The sequence below is a fragment of the Pleurodeles waltl genome, chromosome 2_1 (genome assembly GCF_031143425.1).
Source record: "Pleurodeles waltl isolate 20211129_DDA chromosome 2_1, aPleWal1.hap1.20221129, whole genome shotgun sequence".
In the NCBI taxonomy this organism is placed as follows: Eukaryota; Metazoa; Chordata; class Amphibia; order Caudata; family Salamandridae; genus Pleurodeles; species Pleurodeles waltl.
In genome coordinates this window covers 40,922,243-40,948,613 of record NC_090438.1, presented here as the reverse complement: position 1 = coordinate 40,948,613, position 26,371 = coordinate 40,922,243, and the positions used below count along the sequence as shown (strand labels likewise).

General features: G+C 44.5%; 1 protein-coding gene across 1 annotated transcript in view; it reads right to left on the bottom strand.

Annotated features, from left to right (window-relative positions):
• Positions 1-26,371, bottom strand: part of LOC138260930 (uro-adherence factor A-like) — a 312,276-nt gene that overhangs the window by 172,833 nt on the left and 113,072 nt on the right. Inside the window, exon 3 of the mRNA XM_069209459.1 lies at positions 1,714-2,500. Within this exon, the coding sequence (XP_069065560.1) occupies positions 1,714-2,500 (787 nt within the window). The remainder of the gene's footprint in view (positions 1-1,713; positions 2,501-26,371) is intronic.

Genomic DNA, 26,371 nt, shown 5'->3' with positions numbered 1-26,371 from the left:
AAAAGAAATAAGAATGATATTCCAATGATGAGAAAAGTCGAGCTATCAAGAGAATTGTGATGGAACATTGGCATTTAGTGAAACATGATTCTGTAATTGGGAAGACGCTGGCCCCTTGTCCTCAATTCACGTACCAGAAGTCTAGGTCATTACGTGATATTTTAGTTCAGTTATTTGGGGGGACAAAACAAGAAGACTTGATGGCTAAATCAGCAAAAGGTTTTTTTTTTTTTTTTTAAATATGGGAAGTGCAAGGCATGTAAGAATAGCAAAAAATGTGAAAACATAGGACAGCTTTGGGGGAGGAAAGGAGGATAAATAAATATATCTCCTGTGGTTCAGATCATTGCACTTATGTATTACAATGTCCGTGTGGGTTACAATATGTTGGCAGCACTATTGGCTCTGTGAAAAAGGATTTTAGAGCATTATAGGGCGATTAAGAATTATGATATTTCATATCCAGTAGCTAGACATTGGGCGAAAGTACACAATCAGGATGCTGATTGTTTGGCATTTTTTGGTGTTTACAGAAATGAAAGGACTATACGTGGAGGTGATGGATAAAGGCTTTTAAGAGTGAGGGAATCAGAAAATATTATTTTACTTGGGAGTAAATCACCCGGGGCCTGAATGTGGATGAAGAGCTTTATGTACATGTTGGTTTGATGTGATAAAATTATTGACTGACATAGGTCTTTACGAATATTTCCATTTTGCGCCATCATTAGGTTGAATATGAGAACTGAATAAAATTTGTGGGGTTTCTCATTAATTTTCACATGTATAAGTTTCACAGGTCGGCTGTGGATGTTCCATTATGATGGCAGATTTATATATTGATTTGTCAATATATTAGGAATATTATTTGTACTATGAATTATGAAATCTACGTAATTTATGATTTATTATATATATATTTTTATTTTTTGTGGTTGACTGGCCACTTGGCCTGATATTTGATAAAATATATTTCATGTAAAGTTTAGTTGTAATGAGACTGGAAGAAATTATAGATCTGTTCATCGTAGTAGGAATTGGTAAATGGCTAGTTTGCTGTGGTTTTGTTAATCGTTTTTTGAATTCCCACACCATTCGATAAACTTTTTATTAGTTTTGATAAATTGGAGTTAGAGCAAATAATGTGAAACTTTTTTGTTTTTGCCTTTGTTCATGTTTTTAAGGAATAATTGAGACAAAAATATTACATAAATTGCTTTTTTTTAATATTGAAGTATTTCTTTAATGTCTATGAACTGTGTACTTAAGTTTAAGGGTGATTGAGCACACATTTTTTCAATTGGGCCAGGATGAAGACACTTCGGTGTTGAAACGCGTAGCCAAGTTAAATAAAGGATTCGAACTGAGATGCTGACACGTTGGGAAAAGGTGGCAGAAATATCAAATTGATTTAAAACGGGGGCCACAACCGTTGGTCAGCACCAGCCTCGCATGGTGGATGTAGCCGGCTTTCAGTGGAACTGTTCTTTTCGATATATAATATGATCTGATCTGCTGTACTGTGCAGAGACCCAGGATCCCGCCGCAGATCAAGACACTTTTCAGATACTACAGTATGCATAACATGTCCAATGAGGCCAGCCACTTTTGTTTAAACGTCACCTGCTAAGATCCACATTCAGCCACATTATACAATGATCTTAAATTGCAATGACCTCTTACATCACTAACATCGATCTTGCATGCTCTCACCTGCTGGTGGTCTGATTCCAAAAGTGCATATGCCCTTGCTGCTGTATAACTGTGGCCGCAGTCCACCCAGCGTTAAACCACTGTCTGGAGTAGCAGCACACTGTGACCCTTGCGCCTCTGGGATGGAGGCTCTGCTGTCTGCTATAGCTGAGCCCAGAGGTTCCCTGGTCACAGCTACAGAAAGTTTGTTTTCAATGGTTGTAGTTGTGATCATTGTGAGTCTGCTGTCAGGTGGTTTGGGTAATCCAAAAGACATTTTGCCACTGGGCGGCCTGAGACCTGCCAAAGACATCCTGCTGCCAGGGCCTCGAGGTGCACCCAGAGACATCCTGCTCTCTGGACCACGAGGTGTCAACATCCGGATGTCCGGATCCCGAGGTGCAACAAAATTCACCCTGCTGTCAGATGCTTGCTGTGGTCCCACAGACATCCTGATATTAGGGACCCCAGGTGCTCCAGACACCCTGGTGTCAGCAGCCCGAGGTGGGCGTAGTGGCATTCTGCTCTCTGTGTTCCGAGGTGGCCCCATGGACATCCTGCTGTCAGGGGCCCGCTGTGCTTGTAGAGACATTTTGTCCTCAGCTGTCCTAATTCCTGCCATCGAAGGCCTGCTGTCATGGGCTGGGGTTCCGCCAACAAAAGTCTTTTCACCTCCTACAGTTCCTCCATGAATTGATCTGTTGGGGGCTCGAGCTCCGCCGCGGAACCTATAAAGTTTTGAAGCAGAAGGTGGTTTCATCATTGATGAAGGCTTCACAGGCTGTGCGCTGCCTGCATCAAAGGTGACCTGCAGGAAGAAGCAAATAGAAGACAGACCATCAGATTCAACCTGTTTCGTCAGATGTAAAAGCACTGCTAGGAGAAAAAAAAAAAAAAAAAAAGAGGGGGGGGGTAGAGAGGGGAGGGGGGCAGGGGGGAGTGGGAGGTGAAGAGTACATTTTGAAAGCCCATCAAGACAAGACTGCCCACTGGAGAAACTCTTACACCCTTGTGGTCTGGTAATCTCAATGGAAGTCGAGTAATGTCCAATAGACAGAACTAGTCTGCATTATGGAAGTGACCAAATAAAGGATCATTGGATGATACTCGATGCCTGGATTGGTGTTTGGGTGATCTGCTTACTATGGATTTAGGAGCTGTTGCTTCATGCACAAACACTGGTAGATCACCTCCATAACATCCACACTCACAAAGACCTAGGTCACTTTGAGAATTCCTTGTAACCATTGCAGTTCCACTTGGCTGTTGGTGAATGTCTTGAACCCATTCTCAAACCTGGGGTTCAACCGCACCCGTGAGCCCACTGGTCTGAAACAAAGGTCTTTCATGCCTTTGCTGCAGAAGCTAGGTCATTTCTTGAACACACGGCTTGTGCAATGGACATAACCATTTCTGGATGGTGCTTCCTACCACGTCTGCCATTATTACGCACTATAAGTAACAGGTGAATCGATTACGCAATTTAACAATGTGGACAGAGAAACAGCGGAGTTGACTGGAATTCAAACTCACAACCAGCAATTCACAGCAAACATCAGTGTTGGTCATTTGGCTCGTCTGTGTATCACCATTACCATTAAGGGCAAGAGACTCTGTCTGGGCAAACGGGCTTTATGTATGGTCTCCATTTTTTCTCTACTTACTGTCCAAAGCCTGGAGTATTCTCGACAGGCAAACGGGGTGAAGCGAGCAGCAGAGAGTGGTCAAAGAAGACAGCGGAGTCAGTGGTTTGCGTTCAGTTAAATAGAAATGCTTATTTGAACCTTAGCAGCCCTAGAACAACTTTTCCAGATTAATTAAAAAACACATCTGGCAGTTTCAGAACAACATTTTACAAAGCAAATAGCACGGGCTTAAATGGTAATGCATGCAAACATGCATGCACAAATGCTGATAGCATGCAATTACCAGATAAAAAGCAGGTCTATTGCCTTTGCCTTCTTTTAATAACCATTACTGATAGCACGCACAGAAAGGAGTGGTCTCTGCCAAGCACATCACATGACCCACTGTGGGTAGAGCAGGGCAAACTCAGAAAATGGAGCAGCTGTAAAGCTCACAAGGAGGGCAGAAGAGCAGGTGGGAGTGCCATCATTCACAGTAACAACCAGCATTTGCAATGCAGTGGGTCTCTCGTTTGCGCGAGTTAGAGCTATTAGCTTTGTAAATTCCTAACTGGACTTTCTTGCCACAAATTGAAAATGAAAAAGTAGAACAGTTGACATAAGCAAGCTGATTCAAAGCGCAATGGTCACCATGAGCACAAAGGAGACAAAAGGAACAAGAAGTTCGCTCACAGTCAAACGTATCGGCAATCGTGCAATTATCCATGTAACAGGGTCGATGTCCAAGGCGGTAGCAATTGCCCCAAGGAGGGATAAATGCAAAGCATTTACCAATAATAAAGGACTTTTGAAAGGCAACCAAGGAATGTCTGAAAGTGATGGATGTGTGTGTGGTTAAAAGCCTACCAATAGATTACAACATGTCAGAAAAGGGGTTTACGCGCTCGACCTAAAAAAGGGACTAGTAGCGCTCAAGCCAGAAACCCAAGACATTGGGATGGCCACTGTGGAGGGGGGGGGGGGGGGGGGGGGGGGGGGAGGTAATTCCAATGTTTAAATACAAAGCAATTAGGCAGACATCTTAAAGTCATGCTCGCACTCAATTTCTGGCAAAGCATTAACAAAAAGTCATTTTTATCTTTAATAGTGGAAAGGAATTGCTGTATTTAGAGTCCCTGGATGGAAAAAATGATTGAGTGCATAAGAAAGTGAGAATTCACTATTTTACTTTACAGAATTCCACGACATAGTTTTAAGGCATAAAATAACCCGTTGTATACTGCAGTGGAAGCACTCCATAGGAGGCAAAACAACACATTAAACAGCTGAGATAGTAGTCATCCTCTAAAGCCCACTGTAGGTAGAACTAATTAGTAACAACATGGATATCTGAAGTCAGACAAAAACAAAGCAGCACACTGCCTAAAATAAAAAGTAAGGCCAACATCATGCTATGGCATTCCAAGTCTGTCATGCAGTACAAAAGCATGCTTGCACACCCTTCGGTTAAAAATAAAGCATGCAATTTTTCATAAGTCATCCCCCATAAAGAACTGAATAAACACAAATTAAGCTTTTAGAGTTCAGGTGAAACTAACATTGTCTACAGACTAAATTCCATATTAGGGGCAGATCAATCTCTGATCATTCACATCTGGGCGAAGTCAGGAGAGGCTGGCGGAGAGGAGCCAGGTGGTGATGCAGGCAGCAGAGCAATGAAGACTTCATTCAAGACTGCTTTTGGGGGCCAGGATGCATTTATGTTGACGTGTGACACTTTGGTACAGCTATAGCCTGGACAGCTAGAACTTGCTGCTCGACTTGCAGAACCCCTACGAGAACCACTGAAGTCCAACTATTTGATGTTTTGTCCTCCTCAACATGAAGCTTCCCCCTTAGCTAGGAAAGTGACCAGGGTTTCAAAGCCTTTCCACTTAAATTGGAAGTCCTCTGATATCACCAATATGAAATCCCTTTTCGCTGCAGGTGGCTGCCACCAGGTCATGAAACAGGAAGACATCTGTTGAACTGAACTGACTGTGAGGCCTCCGTCATGATTGACCAGCGCATCACAGATCGTCCATTATTGCCTACTTGCCTATGACCCGTACTATGGGTTCCTTCTAGTCCAGTGAGGTCTTCTAGTGTTACTTTTAACATCTCTCAAAAAAGTTCAGCCACCCAAGGCTATCATGTTGTCGCCTGCAATCTTCTTCGGATTCCTAAAATGAATATTGTCCCTGCTGGACCCGTTCGCAAGGTCCTCACGTTCTGCCATCAGCTACTACACTTGTGATTCAAAGAGGCAAACTGAGGTGGTGGTGGTAATCCACCTTTGGAGGTGCCCTGCTGAATACACCAAATCCAGCGTTGATGCAGACATTAGATTTGCTTTGATCTCTGTGAGGCCTTTGCTGATGTTTGTCCTCAGTTTTGCTATTGTGTCCATTAATGACAGACATCCACTCATGTCTCAAAAGGATGCTCCAAGAACGCCAGCTTTTGCCCACGGTTACTCCTGGCACACATGAAGGCAGCATTCCCCTCCGGGGGCCTTCTCCAGACCACCTACCTCCCACAGGTCAGAGCGGCTATTACTCACTCTGCCATGCACCTCAAATACACTCGATGCACCCCTTCCCGTTGACTTGTAGGTCAAATGTAATGCTTTTGCTCTAGGCTAAAGCAGCGGAGTAATTTGTTGTCTTTCATGTCTTACCTTACTTGTTAGGTGTCTCATATCGTCAGTGGGCTGCTCTCCACACCACCAGCTGCTCTCGTTCGAGACCCTCCTGAGGACTGTTCCTCTCCTCATCATGTCTCAACGGCATCACTTGACTGCGGACGCCATCTTGGAGGCAAGTGACTCCCTCCTCCCCAGTGCTTCACTAGTTCTGCGATAGCCAAGGGAGCCAGTCTCCGTGCTTAATTTGAGCTGATGGTTTCCGGTGCTCGGCATCCAATTGTCAACACCAGCTCCTATGATAGACAGCCACATGGTGGCACTATGTGTAATTTAAAGATGAGCAGAACAGCAATTGCAAAATACACATTAGGCATTAAAAACTACTAATTCCGGCCTCCATGACCACCCAAGCCCTTCTTATACTTTTGGGGGGCTTGAATAGTCTGAACTGTCCCACTTGTAGGAGTGATGGTTAGTAGTTGTGTAATTGGCAAAGCTGGCAGGGCAGTAGGTGGTGCAAACTGCAACAGCCTCCTGTTGAGGCACTTATTTTTATTTATTAAATTTGTTTCAACAAATTAAGCACTGGCCATTCTGGTATTGCAAATCCGTTTTTGCGACTGTTCTACTACCTGTGGCAGATCCACCCACCAGGCTTTCCCCAGGTCCTTGGCCGCTCCAAGCCACTCCCCACTTTACGCTTTGCAGCTTCATGGCACCTCTGTGCAGTGGATACCCCGATGCTTTCACTGGCCCACAATGTAATTTCCAATCCCAAATCATAATTTACTGGACCCTTTGCCATGGTTATTCGAGCAGATTTTTTTTCTGCTGTCCGGTTTTACTGTTAGGAAAGGTATCAGACCTGTGTGACTATTTAAAAATGTAGAATTCCACATGAGAAAATTGTGGAATTTTCACATTATCTAACCTTGTACTGCAAAGCCTTTATTTTAATCAAAGATCTCCTTTCCTTGCAACAATAACCGGATTTACAGCATGTTCGGGAATATCCGAATTGTATCAGAGTTTTTTAGGGAAATATTAAATCTTGCTTTATCTAGAATCTTGCCTTTCTATACGTTAATCTAAGAAGGAGGCCAGGATCATAGGAGGTGGCGAGCCAGGTTTGGGTTTAAGAAAAAGGAACTCTAAGGTCCTGGATGGCATAAGTTTGATCGTTTACTATTAATCCTGCCTCCCAAATTTCCATTAGGAATTGCTCCAGGCTTGTGTCACCTTCAGCACCCTCTGGAACTCCCAAGAACCTTAGACTGGAACGCAGACCTGTTCAAGATCTATTTTTAGTTTGCGAGGTTTCACAGCGTTTTCATTCTCGCCAGGTCAGGACTCTCTTTCAGTAATTCGCTCCATTTCCATGAGGCAGCTGAGGAAAGCTGCTAACTGCAAAAGGATTTTGTCCAGTTTGGGTCTGATTTCCTTTGCTTCCTTTTTAGTTTCTTTTTGGACATGGACATATTTCTGTACACTCTGTAAAGGCTCCTGTAGGGTGGCCAGTATAGCTCTGGATTCAATTAACATTGCGATCATACTTGGAGTATTGTTGGCTTTGTCCTGGATTTTACGAAGTGGGGGAGCAGATAATTCTATCTCAGGAACATCTTCTGAGCTTCTTCCTGTGCTCCCACCCATCCTTTTCCTTACGTCACAAGTTCTGTTTTCAAGAAGCAGGTTGGATCTTTGACATTCCTTGGATCTGTGAGGCTGCTCATCATGTTGCCAGCGGTTTTATTCTGGTTTCTGGACAAATAACCGATATTTGTTAGAGATACCTGCATTGACCTCAAACTGATGTGAGTCCCTTTGACTAACATTCAACACTACTCACGCCTTTTCCATCTTCTTCTGCTAAAGGCCTGGATTAGATTTGATATCATTTATATAATTAACGTCTTGCTATATAGAGCAGGCCAGAGAGGGAGGGGCGTTTTTAGAGGAGGTAGTGTGCAGGGGTAATAAAGGGAGGCTGCATGTTCAGGACCTGCGGGTATGTTGAAACAAACCAGGTCAGACTGGAAAGCAGGAAGACCTCATCTTAGGATTTTGAGACTCTGGTAGGGTTGCGGCTCATGCTGCGTATTATCTTCAAATTTAAATTGAACACATCAAACAAATTCAACTTCTGACAAAGTGAATCTGAGTCAACTGCTCTATTGAGTCTTAATGCTACTGGCAACTGTGCTAATCACTGCCACTAATGATTATCTGCTGCTGCTGCCGACAATTGGTCTCAGGTCAAGTGTGGCATGGACAGCACCAGCCTCTCCTGGGCTAGGTTCTGCCTTTCACTTGCAGTCACACTTCTTCTGTGGAGGTGCATATTTCTAGATCCTTTTCAAGGCCGCTTTTCAACATGGTTCTTCTTGGCTGCTTTTCCTACATCAAGCTTCTCCTTCACTACAGTGAGGGAAACCCCTTTTTCTTGCCCTTGCAATGGAAGGGGAGCTCTGCCAGTGTGTACTCTGACACGGACCCATGTGCTGCAAGTTTATTTGGACTAGGCCTTGTTTCCCAGTCCTCGCTGTGGGTGGCACAATCTATCTAAAGCGCTTTTCTAATTCAGATCACAAACAGTAAACGTCTGCCACAATTTTGCAATATTATTAAGCAGTAGTAGCAATATTCCTAAAGTGTTTCCAATGTTGAGTCCCATAGAGATTTTAGACACAACTGCAGCCCGAACCGATGGACAGAATTACAGTAAATTTGGCATAAATAAGTTCAGTAATTTCTGATAATGGAAATCCAAATGTGTATAGCTGGGCGGAGCCTAAACACAGATGTCATGGTGTGATCCGATTGGTTGCCAGCATTTCAACCAGGAACGGCTGGCAGCCATCTTGGGACCAATAAACATGATAGCACCTCACTGAAATGCACTGTAGTGAAAAGCAGGTTTTGAGGGTCACAAAAAGGAGAATTTAAGGGGTGATAACAGATTTTACCTACAACATAAATCATTTGTTAATGGTACTGTACTAATTTTAGTAATTGTGGTGAGATCGAAGGTGATTTTATCGAGTGAAAAAGCCTTCTGCACAGACTTTATGAATCATGTTTGAAAGAAAACTTCACGATTTTCGCCACCAAGATTACGGAAGGTGCTCTAGAAGCTAAAATGAAGAAGGCTCAAGACCATTAGAAGATGCATTGGTTTATCCACCTACCTAATGGCCTAGCTAATATTGTCCTAGAAGAATTTTGGCTTCACCCAGAAAGCACCATGAAGACCAGTTTTAGCGGTGGTCAAAAAGACTTGCTGGGATTATAAAAATATCGATGGTTATAATCAACAAGGCCCCCTGTTAAAACGCTACTGTCTTATTACCAAGAGCATGATCCTGCTGTCTGACATTTATCCAGTGGAAAGAGACCCCTTTATCTACAGTACAGTCTGCGAGCACTACTGGTGGCCACAGTAAGAGGTGGTCAAGATCTTCTGTGCAGGGGGACGACTGTTGCCGTGTGCTTTGGGTGGTCGTGAAACACTCATTTCCTCTTGCGTCATTTTAAACTCTGTCCCCATAAATATAATTTACGTCCACTTTTTAAGATCATGAAGTATAAGGAGACAGAAAAGTTGTGCATGCGTTTTGACACAAGATGTTGTGATGGCCGTTTCATTAGATATCTTTTTTGCATGGAAACAAAGATCAGAAACTTCAGATTTTACATGCAGATACATAAAGTTTATTAAGATGTATTGGGAGTTTCAGACCCCATAACAAGACAGCCTTTTGTGGAAATTTGATCTTCCCATGGCTTGAACCTTTAAACTGATGTTATATTTTCTCGCAACATTAGCAGCAGGTCCCCACTTCTATGCTAGTAGTATTACAAAGAGAGCAGCTTTAGTAGGTAGTATGGTGGATGTGTTATGACTTCATATGTGCTGCCTTAAATGCAGGGTGACCTAGCAATGGGAGTTTTGAATTTGGCACTAGAGGGAGCCTTTTGTGGAAAAGTGATCTTCCTGCTGCCTGAACCTCTCATCTTCTGTTATATTTCATTTTGATATTAGTAGCAGGTCCCCACTGTTATGTGGGTGGCATTACAAAAAGAGCAGTCTCAATAGGTATTACTGTGGATGAGTTATGACTTCATATGTACTGGCTTAAACGTGGAGTGACCTTGTTATTTCATGTTTATTTCTTTGTTTCCATGTCTTCGTTGACAGCGACTTTTACCACTCTCATTCTCAAGGGTAAGGCAGGGGCTCCAAACTGATCCATGGTGGATGCCAACGGGTTCACGGTTAGCGAGCAGGAGAATTTTTCCTACTTTTTCCCCTAAGCAATAAATCTTGGGAGCTGCTGCTGGTTTAGACCTTGACTTTCAGGTCCTTTAGTTTTCTGAAATATCTTTTAGTTGTACTCCTACTTCCCAGCTTATTGCCAAAATTTCTGCACTTTAGACCACTGTACTTTAGATGTTAAGTTGTTTATATTTTCTTTGTGCTTGAGGTATGATATTTTTGTAGATCAAAACTTACCTATTTTAGATGTTGGACTGTTTTGCTTGGACTTTTCATGCTAAGATATGCATTTTGTAAATTTGACTAATTGCATATTTTCATTGTTGATTATATTTATTATGTTTAATTTTGTGATTATTCTATGAAATTGTATTTTGGATATGATGTTTCAATGTAAATTGTATATTCAACTAATTCTTATGGCCGGTTTTGCTGAGTTAATAAAATAACTGATTGAAGCTAAAATTGGAGCACATTTTCTGTAAATTCACACCATCTTTCACAGCCATATAAGAATGAAGTCTGACATTATCAGTAAAACAGGTACTTCCAACGGGAGCAACCTGTCAACTGATTTGATTGCCTTGTGTTCTACTGCAGCCTCTCCGCAGTGTTGCCAGATTGAGACCCACCCCAAGCCCAAAGCTGTCCAAGCACAAGCCTAATTTCAGCCCAACGTCAGATGTATCAACCCAAACAACAGCCCCAAGATGAAACTCAAATTATGCACAAAAAAAAAAAAAAAAGGCATTAGGATAACATTTTAAATTTAATTCTGAAGTGTATTCAATGTGCACAGTTGAAGGAGGTACACTGGGCACCAATGTACTTCGAAAATCCTGCCTACATTCTATTAAAAACATTTTGACAACCAGTCCACACTGCACCCTTGTAACCTGCACTTCTGTCACGACAAATATAACTTGAGAACTCGAGCCTGCTACTCATGAATTAACTCTACACGAGCAGATTATAATCGGCCTTAATGAAGTCTAAGAACTGGAACGTCAGAGCTATTTCAGCAGTCTGGCTCAAAAAAAAAAAAAGAAGAAGAAAGAAAGGGACAATGAATGGATCTTGCAGAGGTTGCGCAACACAACGATACACGTTTTAAGAAACAACCCTTGTGTTAAAGCAATTCCAGTATGACGTATCTGCCAAAGTGTGCAGTCTATGTATTTGCCTGAAAATATTCAAACTAAAAGGTTTTAGGTCTTTAACATCCTCCTCCTTCAATAAATCCCCCCCCGCAAACATCCCAGGCATTTCTGACAGTAAGGGACAACAATTTAAAAAAAAATAAAAAAAATACATTGTGTTAGAAAATTAACAAGTGTGCTTAAATATGAAGCGATATTGTGCAAACTTAAAAAAATAAAATTGCACAGCTGCGAGGGCCACTCCAGTAAGATGAGAGGCCAGAAATGGGACAGTCATTCACTCCGACCATTTCCCTTCCACTCCAAAGTACTTCACCATGACCACATAATCTAGCACTAAATGTAATACAATACCTGTGTTGTTGCCTTTGTGTTGTAGCACAAGCTAGACTAAAGCTCCTGGTCTTAGCATGAAGCAGATGTTTTTGTTTGGGATCTAAAAGACCCCTTTTACCAGAATATTCAGCAACACCCTTCCCTTAACATCCTAACACGGATGCTCCCTCAGCTCTGCTGACCGGGTCATCATTCCTCTTGTCCCATATCCCTTCATCTTTCAGGCTGTCCCCACTATCACACCACTGGGCAATCTCATGTGCCTGTGCAGCTGCTTTAGGACGATCACCCTCGAACTTTACATGGGCTTGAAACGGCTACCTATATTCATGTACTTAGCTTTAAGGGCAAAAGCACTTACTGATTTCTCACGGATAACTGTACAAACTGCAAGGAAATCCATGTCCGCAAAGCAGTCCCCGTTTACATTTCACATGCTTTACTTCAGCCCCAAGAATATTTCCATTTTCCAGATGTTGGGTTTTAGTAGTTTTAGTTTCATGCAACATACGGCTTTGGTATAGTACATACTATGAACGGCATTGCCTTGGGTGTCTAGGTGAGTTAAAATTGTGAATGAGTGTTCATGATGGGCACGATTGACAGCCCAGAGGCTGAAAGCAGTAAGTTTTTAACAGTGCCTGCAGGTTTTTTTTTTTTTAAAGTATTTCAGATTAAATGCAAATGGAAGCCTTGGCTTCTCTGCAGAGCACACAGATCGATGGTGATGAACAAGTTACTTACTTTTGGTAACGCCTTATTTGGTAGGCACAATATCTAGCTGCAGATTTGTAACCTTAGAATTTCCCCAGGCATCATTCTGGATCGGAGATTTTTCGTGAGCAGTACCCTGCGTGCCATTAGGGGACGTCGATCAGCTCCGCATCCGTCATCTGCACCAGAAATGGCATCACAGATCCTATATAGGTGCCACCCCGCTGCGGTGACATCAGTTTCTTTTCACAACTTTACACACCAAAAGCACAGAGCCATGAAGAACACCGACCACTTTGGAGTTCAAACTAGGGCCCTGAAAGGGGAAACCCTGACCCTAGAAATCAGTTCACAGAGCGAGGGAGGATGGGTGAGTCTAAGGAATCTGCAACTAGATATTTTCTCTACCACATAAGACAAGACAATACCAAAGGTAAGTAACTTGTTCATCTGATAGAGACTTCTAGTAGCAGATTCCTTACCTTACAATAGATACCCAAGCAATACAATCCCCAGACGGCAGGTGTGCGAACCATAATCACACTGCCAGGGAGTAGTGTTTGGTAAATGTGTGCCGAGATGCCCACGTTGCCGCCTGACAGATGCAGCTTTAGCTCTGGTGGAATGAGGGGGTTGCTTCTTTGCCAGTGCGAAGCACATTTTAATGCAGAGTACGACCCATCGAGAGATGGTTCTCTTCCGCACTGCCTGACCTTTCTTTGCCCCCACATAGCCAAAGAGTTGATCGTCCACCCGGAACTCTTTCTTACGATCAAGGTAGACTGCCAATGCTCTTAGTGGGTCCAGGTGGTGGAGTCTCTCCACTTCTTTAGAAGGATGCGTAAAAACAAGGCAAGGTGATGGATTGTCCTGGAAGGGAGTGACCACTTGGCAGAAAGGAGGCCCAAGTGCAAAGCACCACTTTGTCAGGCTAGACGGTAGGTAGGGAGGCTTAGACGACCATGCCTGCAGCTCACTTACCCTGCAGGCAGATGTAATGGCCACAAGGAAGGCTGATTTTAGAGTAAGTAGCCTGATATGACAATTGTGAAAGGAGCACACATCAACAAAATCATAACCAAATTCAAGTCCATTGGGGAATAATGAATGGGGATGGAGGAAACATGTGAGTAAGGCTTTTAAGGAACCTGTTTAGAAAAAGGTATTTGAGGGCTGGGAATATCTATTCAGTACCCTCAAGGCGTTTGGATTCCAGAGAGGCTTCATTAACTGGATCACTACATTATATTCCAAACCAATAGCCCGAGTTAAAACCGGTCAGGTGGTCTCGGAAGCCTTTCCGGTGAACAGGGGAACTAGACAGGGCTGCCCACTTTAGCCATTGCTGTTCGCAATAGCTATGGAACCACTTGCAATTAAGCTTAGGAGCTGTGCACATAAATGGGGCATAAAGGAGTTCGACACATATCACATAGTATCCTTGTACGCTGACGACGCCTTGATATATTTGCGTAATCACTGTCTCCCTACCTGAAATAATGCAAGTATTGAACAGGTTCGCTCTTGTGTCTGGCTTACATGTGAATTGGACTAAGTCCTGTATCTTCCCCCTGACCTGTTTGTCCCCTGAACAACGAGCATCTCTCCCCATGCACCAACTGCCATGGTCGCACCAAACCTTCAAATACTTGGGGGTTCAAGTATATCATTCTATGTCAGACATTAGAGAAGGTAATTTAGATAGGCTGCTCCGCTCCACCCGCGGCTCCTTGTCATTTTGGAGCTCTCTACCCTTATCGCCTATGGGCCGAACAGCATTAGTCAAAATGCTAATTTTACCGAGGTTCTTATACTACTTCTCTGCACTTCCGCTGAACTTACCACGCTCATTTTTCCACAAGGTGCACTCTCTATTAACTGAACTGCTATGGGGCAGAGACAGACGCAGAGTAGCCCTAACCACTACACAATACCTACAAGAGGAGGGGGGCCTAGGCATGCCGAATCTTGAGCTGTATTATGCAGCAGCCCAACTTCAATGGGTCACCAAATGGCTAATTGAGCCGTCCAATATAGGGTCTACAGCAATAATGGCTTATACAACCCCAACAACGATACTGACATGGTTATTAACAGGTCTCCCTCATCTATTATATAATACTCCCTTGCTTGACTCAGCCAGATTCTGTTGGAAGAGATATGTACAGGGCAAAATGCAACCCCTCCCTTACTCTCCCCTAATCCCAATACCACAATTACCGGGTATCTACGCACTTTCCTCTCATCATGATGTACAGGCGATTAACACTCTGAACATAGGGGACCTATATAGTGACGCTAGAGCAATCAAATTTGCAGACTTGGTGGCTGCGGGGGTTATGCAACCACGAACCTTTCTGACATTCAATGCGATAACTAACCTCCTACGTAACATATGGGGCTGTGGACAAAATGAGCCAAACAAATCCCTACTACTTACAACAATGCTCTCTATGGGCGCGGCAAAGCACGTTGTTACTAAACTATACAAAATACTCTTAACAAAGAGCTGTAAAGCTCTAACCCAAGCCAAGCATCGTTGGGACTCTGTTCTTCCCGCACCAATGACGCAAAAATCCTGGGACATGGCCCTCACCTCGATCAAATCCGTATCTCGCAACTTTAGACTAAGATACACGCAATTTAATTATATGCATCACGCATACCTTTCCCCTGCTCGTATTCATAAAATATACCCAGGAGCTAATTCCATATGCCCAAGATGCGCTATCCCTGCAGCCACTTTTTACCATATGGTCTGGGAATGTCACATGATCAATACTGGCTGGAATCAAATAGTTGCTACATCTGCAGACCTAGTAGGCCAACCACTGACCCCTACTCCAGAATCCTGTCTGCTTAACGTACGGCATCGTACAAAAAGTGATAAACACAAGCACAGGTTTATAGATTTAGCATTCGTGACATACAAACGTCTGATAGCTACACATTGGAAGGCCCCAAACGCCCCCTCCCAGTCCCTCTGGTTACGAGACCTATATGATTATACACTGGCGGAATCTCGAACCTTGAGGCAATTACAGCACAGAGGTCAGGCACAGAGCGGGATTGACAGTTGGGACCTCTTTGTAGTTGGAATTGAATCCAAAAACGACAAATACCCACCTTGAAGCAATCTCTTCAAAATTCTAAAGATACGCTAATACTAAAACTATCCATAGCAATCGAGATTGCCGTAAACTGCCTCATGCCATTGTAACATCAGGTCTAACCCATTATATATCTGCCCAGCGGTTGTGCTATGACAATGTTATTCCCCTATACCAAAGCACATACACAAAAAAAAGATCTATGGCGACTGGTCTGTACACAATACCACAAATTTCTTCCAACAGCAGGTGTATGCTGTTTTGGTGGAGGGGTGCCTTGCTGAGAAGACTTCAGGCGGAAGGTCGAAAGCTGTCAACTGTCACCACTCAATCTCTGCACAAGAAGGAAGAGACTGTGGAGAACCCTCACCTTCTGCTGCGACAGAAGATTCTCCCAAAGGGGCAGTCTGTTCGGGGGATCGATAGCCATGCTCAATAGCTCGGGATACCAGATAGTTTGTGCCTAGTCAGGTGCTACAAGGATTACTAGGGCCTGATCATTCTTGATCGTGTTGCGAACTCTGGGCAGAACTGGTATGGGCACCAAAGGTTACAGGAGGCCAGAGTTCCACTCGACACAAAAAGCATCACCGAGCCATTGCTGCCTTGGAAACTGCAACGCACAATACTGCTGACATTGAGCATTCTCTGCAGGGGTGAACAGATCTAACCAAGGCTCTCCCCACCTCCCCACTGCAGAAAGACCTTGCACCAACTCTGGATGGAGATGCCATTCGTGTTCGACCAAGCGTGGATGGCAGAGTTTGTCCGCTCCGACGTTCAGAGAGCATGCCAGATGTTAACACCAGGGAAATGCCCTGCTGTTCTAGCCATTTCCAGAGGCGCAGACCCTCCTGACAAAGGGTCCATGACCCCACCCTCCACTTCTTGTTGCAGTACCCCATGGCAGTGGTATTGTCTGAACACCTGCACTACCTTCCCCTTGAGAGAGGGAACAAATGCTTTCAATGCAATCCTGATCGCCTGGAGTTCCAACAAAATGATGCTCAGTCCAGACTTAGCCTGCGACCAGATGTCTAATTTCTACTTCCCCCAGAAGCAGACTTATCCCATGAGTGACCCATCTGTCAATGTTGTCAGATCTGGTTGGAGAAGGAACAGGTATCTGTCTCTGGACCAATCGCGGTTCATTAGCCACCACTACAGATCTCGGGCAAGTCCCTACGAAATCTGAACCAATTTGGAGAGATTCCCCTGATGCTGTGCCCACTGGAACTTCAGGTCCCACTGCAGAGCCCGCATATGCCATCTGGCATGATTCAACAGCAGGATGCCATGAAGCCCAGCAGCCTCAGAGTCACTCACCAAAATCCAGGATAAGAGGCTGAAACATTGGCATCATAGTCTGACTATTCTGGACTCGCCACTCAGGAGGATAAGCCAGAAACTGCACTGTGTCCAGAATCGCTCAGATAAAAGCGAATATCTGAGAGGGAGTCCGGTGTAACTTTGGCACGTTGATAGTGAACCCCAGTGAATGCAGACATTCTGCTGTAGTCTAGGGGTGGGAAACGACAGCCTGGGATGAGCCAGTCTTCAACAGCCAGCTGTCGAGATGGGGAAAGACAGACGCCTGATCTGCGCAGATTAGCTGTGACCATCGCCATGGTGAACACCCGATGAGTGCTGGAAAGGCCAAAGGGGAGCAGAGTAACAAAGTGCTTGTGGCCTACCGTGAAACAGTGAAAGACTGTGGGGCCAGGAAGACTGGAATATGAAAATAAGCACCCTGCAAGTCAACGCTACCATCCATTGCAGATAAAACATGAGCCAGAATTAGCATTTTAAACTTTGCCTTTTTGAGGAAGAAATTGAGAGACCAGATGTCTAGGGTAGGGCGAAGGCTCTTGTCCTTTTTGGGGACCAGAAAGTAGCAGGAATAACAACCATGGCCTACTTCTGGAACAGGGACCTTCTTCTATGGCTCCTTGATGAAGAGAGCCATAACCTTGTTGAGAAGTCTCAAGTGATCCTCCATCATCCGGTCCTATATAAGGGTGGTATAGCTGGAGGGGTAGTCTTTAAGGGGAGTGAGTAGCCCCTTCGAACTATCTGCAAAACCCACCTGTCTGTGATAGATGGCCAGCAGGGCAGGTAATAGCGAATCCTGCCTCATACTGGCCCTAGGTGGAGTAGGTTCCGGTCAGACTAGGAAAGTTTGGAAGCTACTTGGGTTGGGGGGGGGGGGGGGGGAGGGTGGAAGCTAATTGGAAATACTGGCTTGACCGATGGCTCCCTGATCCACAGGTTCGTTGGATCCCACGCCCCCGGCTAAGCAGATGCTGGGCAGCATGCGTGGCACTGTGGCTGGAGGGACGTCCCTTCTGTAGCCACAAAAGGGGTTAAAAGCAGACTGAGGGGGACGTGAAGCAGCAGTGAGGCCCAAGAACCTGGCCACAACACGAGAATCCTTGAGGGCTCAAGCGTAGAGTCCACTTGCTCTCCGAAGAGATGGGTGTCAAAGGACATGTCCATAAAGTTGGCTCTAAAAGCCAGACGTCCTAAACTAGGCGTGGCGCCGCAGGGCCACCGTTTAAGCAACTGATCTGCCCAGTGAGTCGGTCGTATCCAGCCTACATCAAATCGTAAACTTTACTCCATCTCTACCATGGCAACCGCCTGGCAGAATACAGCCCGAGGGTCCTCCGGGACCTGTGGCTGCACTTGCGCAACCATATCCCACAGCATGTGGGAATAACAGCCCAAAAGGCATGCGATGTTAGTGAACTGCAATACCAGGCTGGCAGAAGAAAACATCTGGGGGTACGAGGAGAACGCACCTTGGGACGAGGAGGTTTGGATAACCAAGCTCTCAGGGGTGGATGTTGTGTCTGGAACGCTGGGTATGTTGGCGCAGGGCAATGGCGGAGGCCAGAGTCCTGTTCACAAGAGCCCCTGTGCTGGTTTTGGACAGGTACCTAGCAGGACATCAGTGAGGGCTTTGTTATAGGGTAACAGCGGATGGATGCCTCGAGCGACGACGTTCCCTCTCCCATGTCTCGTCGGTCAACAGACAGGGACGAGTCGAAGAGCGCTTCAACTTCTTCTAATGCCTCGAATTACCCATCACCCTGAGGACTTAAAGTGGGACAATGATGAAGGGGGGAGCTCTACAACAATTCTCTGGACCTTCTTCTTGACCGAAATCGGGAGCGATGCGGAGCAGAGCACCGAGCCTACAGAAGCTTTATGGACCCGCTTGCTCAAAGCTTTGGGTTTCATGGACCAGCACTCAAAGCATGACTTGAGGTTATGGTTGCACTCCAGACACCACAAGCACACAAGGTGTGGATCAGTCATGGACATCACCCATTGATAGGATCCACAGGGCCTGAGCCAAGTCTTGTGTGAAGACATCCGACACACTAGGAGTGGCAATCACTCAAAAAGCTTAGATAAAAGCTGAAGAAACAAAAACATCAGTCAAAAAACAATTGAGGGGTAGATCTTTCTTCAGATCAGGGCAGACTGGTGCAGAACAATAACGGACATCAACGCACAGGGGGGCACCTATATAGGACCCGCAACATTTCTGGCGCGAACCACACAGGATCCGATCAATGCCACCTAATGGCGAGAGGGGTAATACTCGAGAAAAATCTCCAGATCCAGACTGACGCTAGGTGAAATTCTATGGTAAGAACTCTGCAACTAGAAGTCTATCAGATATATATGCCAATTACAATTGAAAGCACCACTACCTGTGTACAGCAGGATGCTAGGTCATGACCAGTTTTGCATATTAGCTGGGTGAGGTGAGGCCAGGGCTGTGGGGCCCTTTTTATCCCCACAGCTTTCTAAAATCCTGCATTTGCATACCTCAGGTCATATTTTACCTTTAACACCAGTTTCCACTTTCTACTTCATATTTTCTTTAAATAGGGCAGGATGTGAGAGAGATCTGGCAGCTAATATTGATCTGGATCTCTGATCAGGGCAGCATAACTGAAATATGCTGAATTTGTCTTAGAGCAATCTGCAGACATCAGGACTCTCAGCATTTGCTGCACATTGTCTGCTTTAATTTCAGAATATCAACCTATAGGGGGTTTCTTACTCCTAGCCAGGGGTCTTCAAACTGGGTGGCAGGCCCCCTTTAAAAGGGGGGGGGGGGGGGGCTCAAGTGGCCCTAAAGGGAGGGGGTGCCAGGTTGTGGCCCAAAGATGCATTATGCAGATAACAATACTCTGTTTTCAGCAAAAATAATTTATTGCATTTTTAAATGGGTAACAGAACTTAACTGCAACGTTTAAATAAGTCTAGACATTTAAACATTGCCAACTTAGTAGAATCGTGAAAAAAAATAATCTTGGGGGGGGTTGGGTGGGGGGAGTGGGGCTTTTTTTTTCTGCCACCCCGGGTGCTTACGGGCCATCAGCCCTCCTTTTGATTGAGCCTATCCTGGCCGAGTGAGATTCTTATATAGATCTCTCTCGGTCTCTCTTGGTCATTCACTCACTCACCCAGTGTACATCTGTTTGTGGCATGTTCCGCAGATTTACATGCTGTGCACTGTTCCACGTTAACTTACATTGAAAAGGAGGAGAGTGTAGGCAGATAAAATAAAGCCCTTTTGGGCTTAAAAACATTGGGAGTCTCCTGCCTGACTCTGGTCTGTTGGCATATATGGTTGTACTGCCACTGCGCCCCTTCCTTCTACCCTCAATGGTCTTACATAGGATGAACAACACTAACATTGAATAGAAAAAAAAAAAAAACAGTAAGTGGTATTTACATCAGTCTAATTACTCATACAGGCATGCATCTGACATTCTTACAGGGTACACATCTCTCACATACAGCTGACGAACAAAGTAAAAAATGTGCCTTCAAATCAGTCTTGTTTAAGCACTTGCGAAATGATAGCAAGCTTGAATGTCTGTTTCCCTCATATTTTTTATATATATATATATATATATATATATATATATATATATACATACATACATACACACACACACATATACATACATATACATACATACACACAAAATTTATGTTCGGTGGCATGTGTAGCTGCAGATACACATGCTATGCACTGTTCCTGCCATCTAGGGTTGGGCTCGGAGTGTTACAAGTTGTTTTTCTTCGAAGAAGTCTGAGCCACGGGACTGAGTGACTCCTCCCTTTCGGCTCCATTGCGCATGGGCATCGACTCCATCTTAGATTGTTTTCCCTCCGAGGGTAAGGTAGGAGTAATAGAGTGAAAATAGTAAAGATGTCCATGCAATGGGATAGAGATGTATGTACAAAGTTGAGGTAAAGGAATGTTTATTTACATATGTACAATTTCTAATTGCAACTTAAACGGCTACAGGCTCCCGGGGAGGTGGGAGGGCGCTTTTGAATCTGCAGGGGAACATGCCATGAACAGATGTACACTGGGTAAGTGACATTTTCCGTTCGGTGGCATGTGTAGCTGCAGATACACATGCTGTGCATAGACTACAAAGCTGTAACCCTCCCCAAAGCGGTGGTCAGCCTGAAGGACTTGAAGTTGTTTGAAATAATGTTCTTAGTACAGCCTGTCCTACTGTGGCTTGTTGTATTGCTAACAAATCTACACAGTAACATCTGGTAAAAGTATGAGGTGTGGACCAAGTGGCTGCCTTACACATTTCTGTCATTGGTAAGTTTCCTTGAAAGGCCATTGTTGCTCCTTTCTTTCTAGTGGAGTGTGCCTTTGGTGTAATGAGTAGTTGTCTTTTAGCTTTCAGGTAACAAGTTTGTATACATTTCACTATTCATCTGGCTAGGCCTTGTTTGGATATAGGATTACCAGTATGGGGTTTCTGGAATGCGACGAACAATTGTTTAGTTTTACGAAATGCTTTTGTTCTGTCAATATAATACATTAGAGCTCTTTTTATATCTAATGTATGCAGTGCTCTTTCCGCCACTGAGTCTGGCTGTGGGAAGAAGACTGGGAGTTCCACTGTTTGGTTTAAATGAAACGGTAAAAAATTTTTATTTGTGCGGAGAACAACTTTATGTTTGTGTACTTGTATAAAGGGTTCTTTAATAGTGAAAGCCTGTATTTCAGTAATTCTTTGTAATGAAATGATTGCTACTAGAAATGCCACTTTCCAAGTTAAGAATTGGATCTGACAAGAATGCATGGGTTCAAAAGGTGGACCCATGAGTCATGTAAGTACAATATTAAGATTCCACGAGGGTATTGGTGGAGTTCTTGGAGGTATGATTCGTTTTAGTCCTTCCATGAAGGCTTTAATGACTGGTATCCTAAATAGGGATTTTGTGTGTTTAATTTGCAAATAAGCCAAAATTGCGGTGAGATGTATTTTGCTGGATGAAAAGGCTAGATTTGCTTTTTGTAGGTGTAGTAAGTATCCTATGAGGTCTTGTATGGACTCATTCAATGGTGTGATGTGTTTTGCTGGCAGTAGAAGACAAATCTTTCCCATTTGTTAGCATAACAATGGCTGGTGGTAGGTTTTGCCTGTTTAATGACTTTCATACACTCGTTTGGAAGATTTAGATAGCCTAACTAAGATTTCAGGAGCCAGATTGCTAGATTGAGCATTGCTGAATTGGGGTGTCTGATCTGCTGTTTGTGTTGCGTTAACAGATCTGGTCTGTTTGGAAGCTTGACGTGAGGTACTACTGAGAGGTACCACGGTTGGCGTGCCCACGTTGGTGCTATAAGTATTAGTTTGAGTTTGTTTTGAAGCAGGTTGTTGACTAGAAATGGAATGAGTGGGAGAAGGGGAAAAGCGTAAGCAAATATCCCTGACCAGTTGATCATTGCCCTTGGACTGAGGGTGCGGGAACCTGGATGCGAAGTTTTGGCATTTTGGTTTGTGGCAAACAGATCTCTGTTTGGTGTCCCCCACTGACGAAAGTGTCTTTGTAGTACCTGGGGATGTATTTCCCACTCGTGAGTTTGCTGGTGATCCCGACTGAGGTTGTCTGCTAATTGATTGTGAATCCCTGGGATGTATTTAGCTATTAGGCAAATGTTGTGAATTGCCCAGTCCCAACTTTTTTGTGCTAGGAGGCAAAGTTGCAATGAGTGTGTTCCCCCCCTGTTCAAGTAGTACATCGTTGTCATATTGTCTGTTTTGACAAGAATGTGTTTGTGAGCCAGAAGAGGATGAAAAGTTTTTAGTGCTAGAAAGACTGCTCGCAGCTCTAAGTGATTTATGTGCAGCTGTTTTTGCTCGCTGTCCCACTGTCTCTGTATACTGTGATTGTAGAGGTGTGCTCTCCACCCAATCATTGATGCATCTGTTGTGAGAATGGCGGGAGGCACAGGGTCTTGAAAAGGCCACCCTTTTTTAAAAATTTGTGGGATTCCACCATTGAAGCGAATAGTGTGTTTGGCGGTCTATCAACACTAGATCTTGGAGATGACTCTTTGCCTGTGACCATTGTTTTGCAAGGCTGCTGTAAGGGCCGCATGAGTAACCGTGCGGTTGAGACAATTGTGATGCATGATGCCATCATGCCTAGGAGTTTCATCACAAATCTGACTGTGTAATGCTGATTTGGTTGTATTTTTGGCACCATGGTGTGGAATGATTGCACACTTTGTGGGCTTGGACTTGCAATTGCTTTTTGAGTGTAGCTCCCAAGTACTGCTGAATTTGGGATGGTTGCAAGTGTGATTTTTGATAATTTATCGAAAACCCTAGTGTGTGTGAGATATCTATTACATAACGTGTGTGATGTTGACAGTTCTTGAGTGATGGCCTTTATTAGCCAATCGTTGAGATATGGGAATACATGCATGTGTTGTATCCTTATGTATGTGCTACTACGGCAAGACATTTTGTAAATATTCTGGGGGCTGTTATCCCGAAGGGTAATACCTTGAATTGGTAATGTTTTCCTTGTATGACAAACAAGAGGTATTTCCTGTGAGATGGAGCGATGGGTATGTGAAAATACGCATCCTTTAAATCCAGTGTTGACATGTATTCTCCCTGTTTCAGTAATGGGACTACATCTTGTAGTGTCACCATGTGAAAGTATTCTGATTGAATGTATAGGTTGAGAGTCCTGAGATCTAATATTGGCCTTGGTGTTTTGTCCTTTTTGGGAATAAGGAAGTACAGGGAATAGACCCCTGTTCTTTTGTTGATGAGGTACTAGTTCTATGGCTTATTTTGTTAATAGTGCTTGTACCTCTGTTTGTAACATTGTTAGATGTTGCGACAATAGTTTGTGCGCTTTTGGGGGAATATCTGGAGGAAAAAGTGTAAATTCTATGCAGTAACCATATTGGATAATTGATAGTACCCATGTGTCCGTTGTTATGTTTGACCATTGATAGTAGAAACTTTCCAGTCTTCCTCCCACAGGGGATGTGCGTTGGGGGAAGGTGATGGCAAAGTCACTGCTTTTTGTTAGTGGCTTGCTTCGTAGATTGGAATTTGCACCTGGATTTGGGAAATTGCACTCTGAAGGATCCTCGAAACCCCCCTCTTTGATACTGTGATTGGTATGAGGGCTTTGTCTGTGAGGTGGATGGTTCTGATGATTGTGGCCTGAAACCACCCCCATACTGCGGCTTCCTAAATGTCCCTCTGTACTGGGATGAGTAAAGCACTCCCATCGCTTTGCCTGTATCCGTATCCTTTTTCATTTTTTCTATGGCTGTGTCCACTTGTGTGCCAAATAGCTGTTGCTGGTTGAATGGCATGTTGAGGACCGCCGGTTGAATCTCAGGTTTAAAACCTGATGATCTAAGCCATGCATGGCATCTAATTGTAACTGCAGTGTTTATTGTTCTTGAGGCTTTATCAGCTGAATCTAATGCAGACCTGATCTGATTATTCGTTATTGCCTGTCCCTCCTCGATCTGCAGAGCTCTTTTTTGGTATTCTTTGGGAGATGTTGAATGATGTTGCTCATCTCATCCCAATGGGCTCTGTCATATCTTGCGAGGAGGCCCTGAGAGTTCGCTATGCGCCACTGATTGGCTGCTAGTGACGCTACCCTCTTTCCTGCCCCATCAAACTTTTTACTTTCCTTATCTGGAGGTGGTGCATCGCCAGATGACTGCGAGTTGGCCCTCTTCCTCGCCGCACTGACCACTACCGAGTCTGGGGGCAGCTGTTGCGTGATAAATACCGGGTCAGAAGGTGGCAGTTTATATTTCTTTTCAACCCTTGATGTTATGGCCCTTCCTTTAACCGGCTCCTGAAAAATCTGTTGGGCATGTTTGAGCATACCCAGGAGCATGGGTAGACTTTTTATGTGTTGAGGACAACGTATTAAAAAGAAAGTCATCCTATAGTGGTTCGGTGTGCATGCTTACATTGTGGAAAGCTGCAGCCCTAGCCAAAACCTGTGTGTAGGAGGTGCTATCTTCGGTGGAGAGGATTTAGACTGATAGCACTCCAGGATATTGTCTGACACGGTCATCAAAGATCCCATGGGTCTGTGTCTTGATGTGACTGCACAATGTGTGTGGGTGACTGTGCAGTGGGTATAGCAAGAGGAGAAACAGTTCTTTGAGGAGAATGAGGAGTAGAATGTGCTGGGGAAAACTGGTGTGGCGGAGATTGCGCTCTTGGCAGTTTAGCCTTTGTCCAAATGTCCTTGGAAAGACAGCTTCCTTTTAAATTTGAGGGGAGGTGCTGTGAGGATATTGCCAGTATCCTTGTGGATCTGTATCCTGGCTTGTCGGTCATCAAATTCCTCCATTCGTTGAAGTTCTTCCTCAAATCTGTGGCTTTTTCATCTGTTTAGAAAGTCCATGTTCCTCAGTATAAGAGGCTTTTTTCGGCTCCGAATTAAAAAAATTTCGGTACCGAAATGCACCTGGTGATAGTAGGCCTCGATTCCGAAAGTCTTTCGGGGTTTCGATTCGACGAGTCGAACTTTTTCAGAGACTGTGTCCCGACTCGAGTCGGGAGTATTCGATGCGGATGTGGCCTTTTTCGGTGCCGAAGGTGTTGCTTGGTCACCGCTTGATTTCTTCCGGGTAGAGCCATGGCCTTCCGGCAGTGGCGTCCCAGATGCCTTTTGTTTGGTCTTGGACTGGCTCTGCGTTTGGGTTGGGGCAGGCGTACTCACGTGCTGGCCTGCTGTTGGTGGTCGGTCTGCGTCTGATTCATCCAAATCGGGTCCTTGAATGGAAATGGCCATCTCCTCTTCTTCGGCGTCGAGGCGTTCGGTACTCCTAGACACCATTTGTAGTCTTCTCGCCCTTCGATCCTTCAAGGTCTTCTTGGAACGGAAGGACCTGCTGGCCTCACAAGTATCCTCTCGGTGATCTGGTGACAAACAGATTACAGACCTGATGTTGATCCGTGTATGGATACTTTGCGTGGCACTGAGGGCAGAATCGGAACGGAGTCCGGTCCATGAGGCTTCGAAACTTCCTGCGGTCGGGCTGACCAGGCCCAGGATGGGCACAGGTGCCCCGAAGGGCAACCGAAAGTGTGTTTCGCCAGTGTCTATGCCAGATGGGTCGCGATCGATAACAATACAGACGACCAAGTTTTCCGAATTGAATAACCAGAGCGAAGAGGAACACGTCCGAACCCGATGGCGGAAAGAAAACAATCTAAGATTGAGTCGATGCCCATGCGCAATGGAGCCGAAAGGGAGGAGTCACTCTGTCCCGTGACTTGAAAAGACTTCTTAGAAGAAAAACAACTTGTAACACTCCGAGCCCAACACTAGATGGCAGAACAGCACAGCATGTGTATCTGCAGCTACACATGCCACCGAACATAATATTATATATACTAAACAGACATTCAAGCTTGCTATCATTTCGCAAGTGCTTAAACAAGACTGATTTGAAGGCACATTTT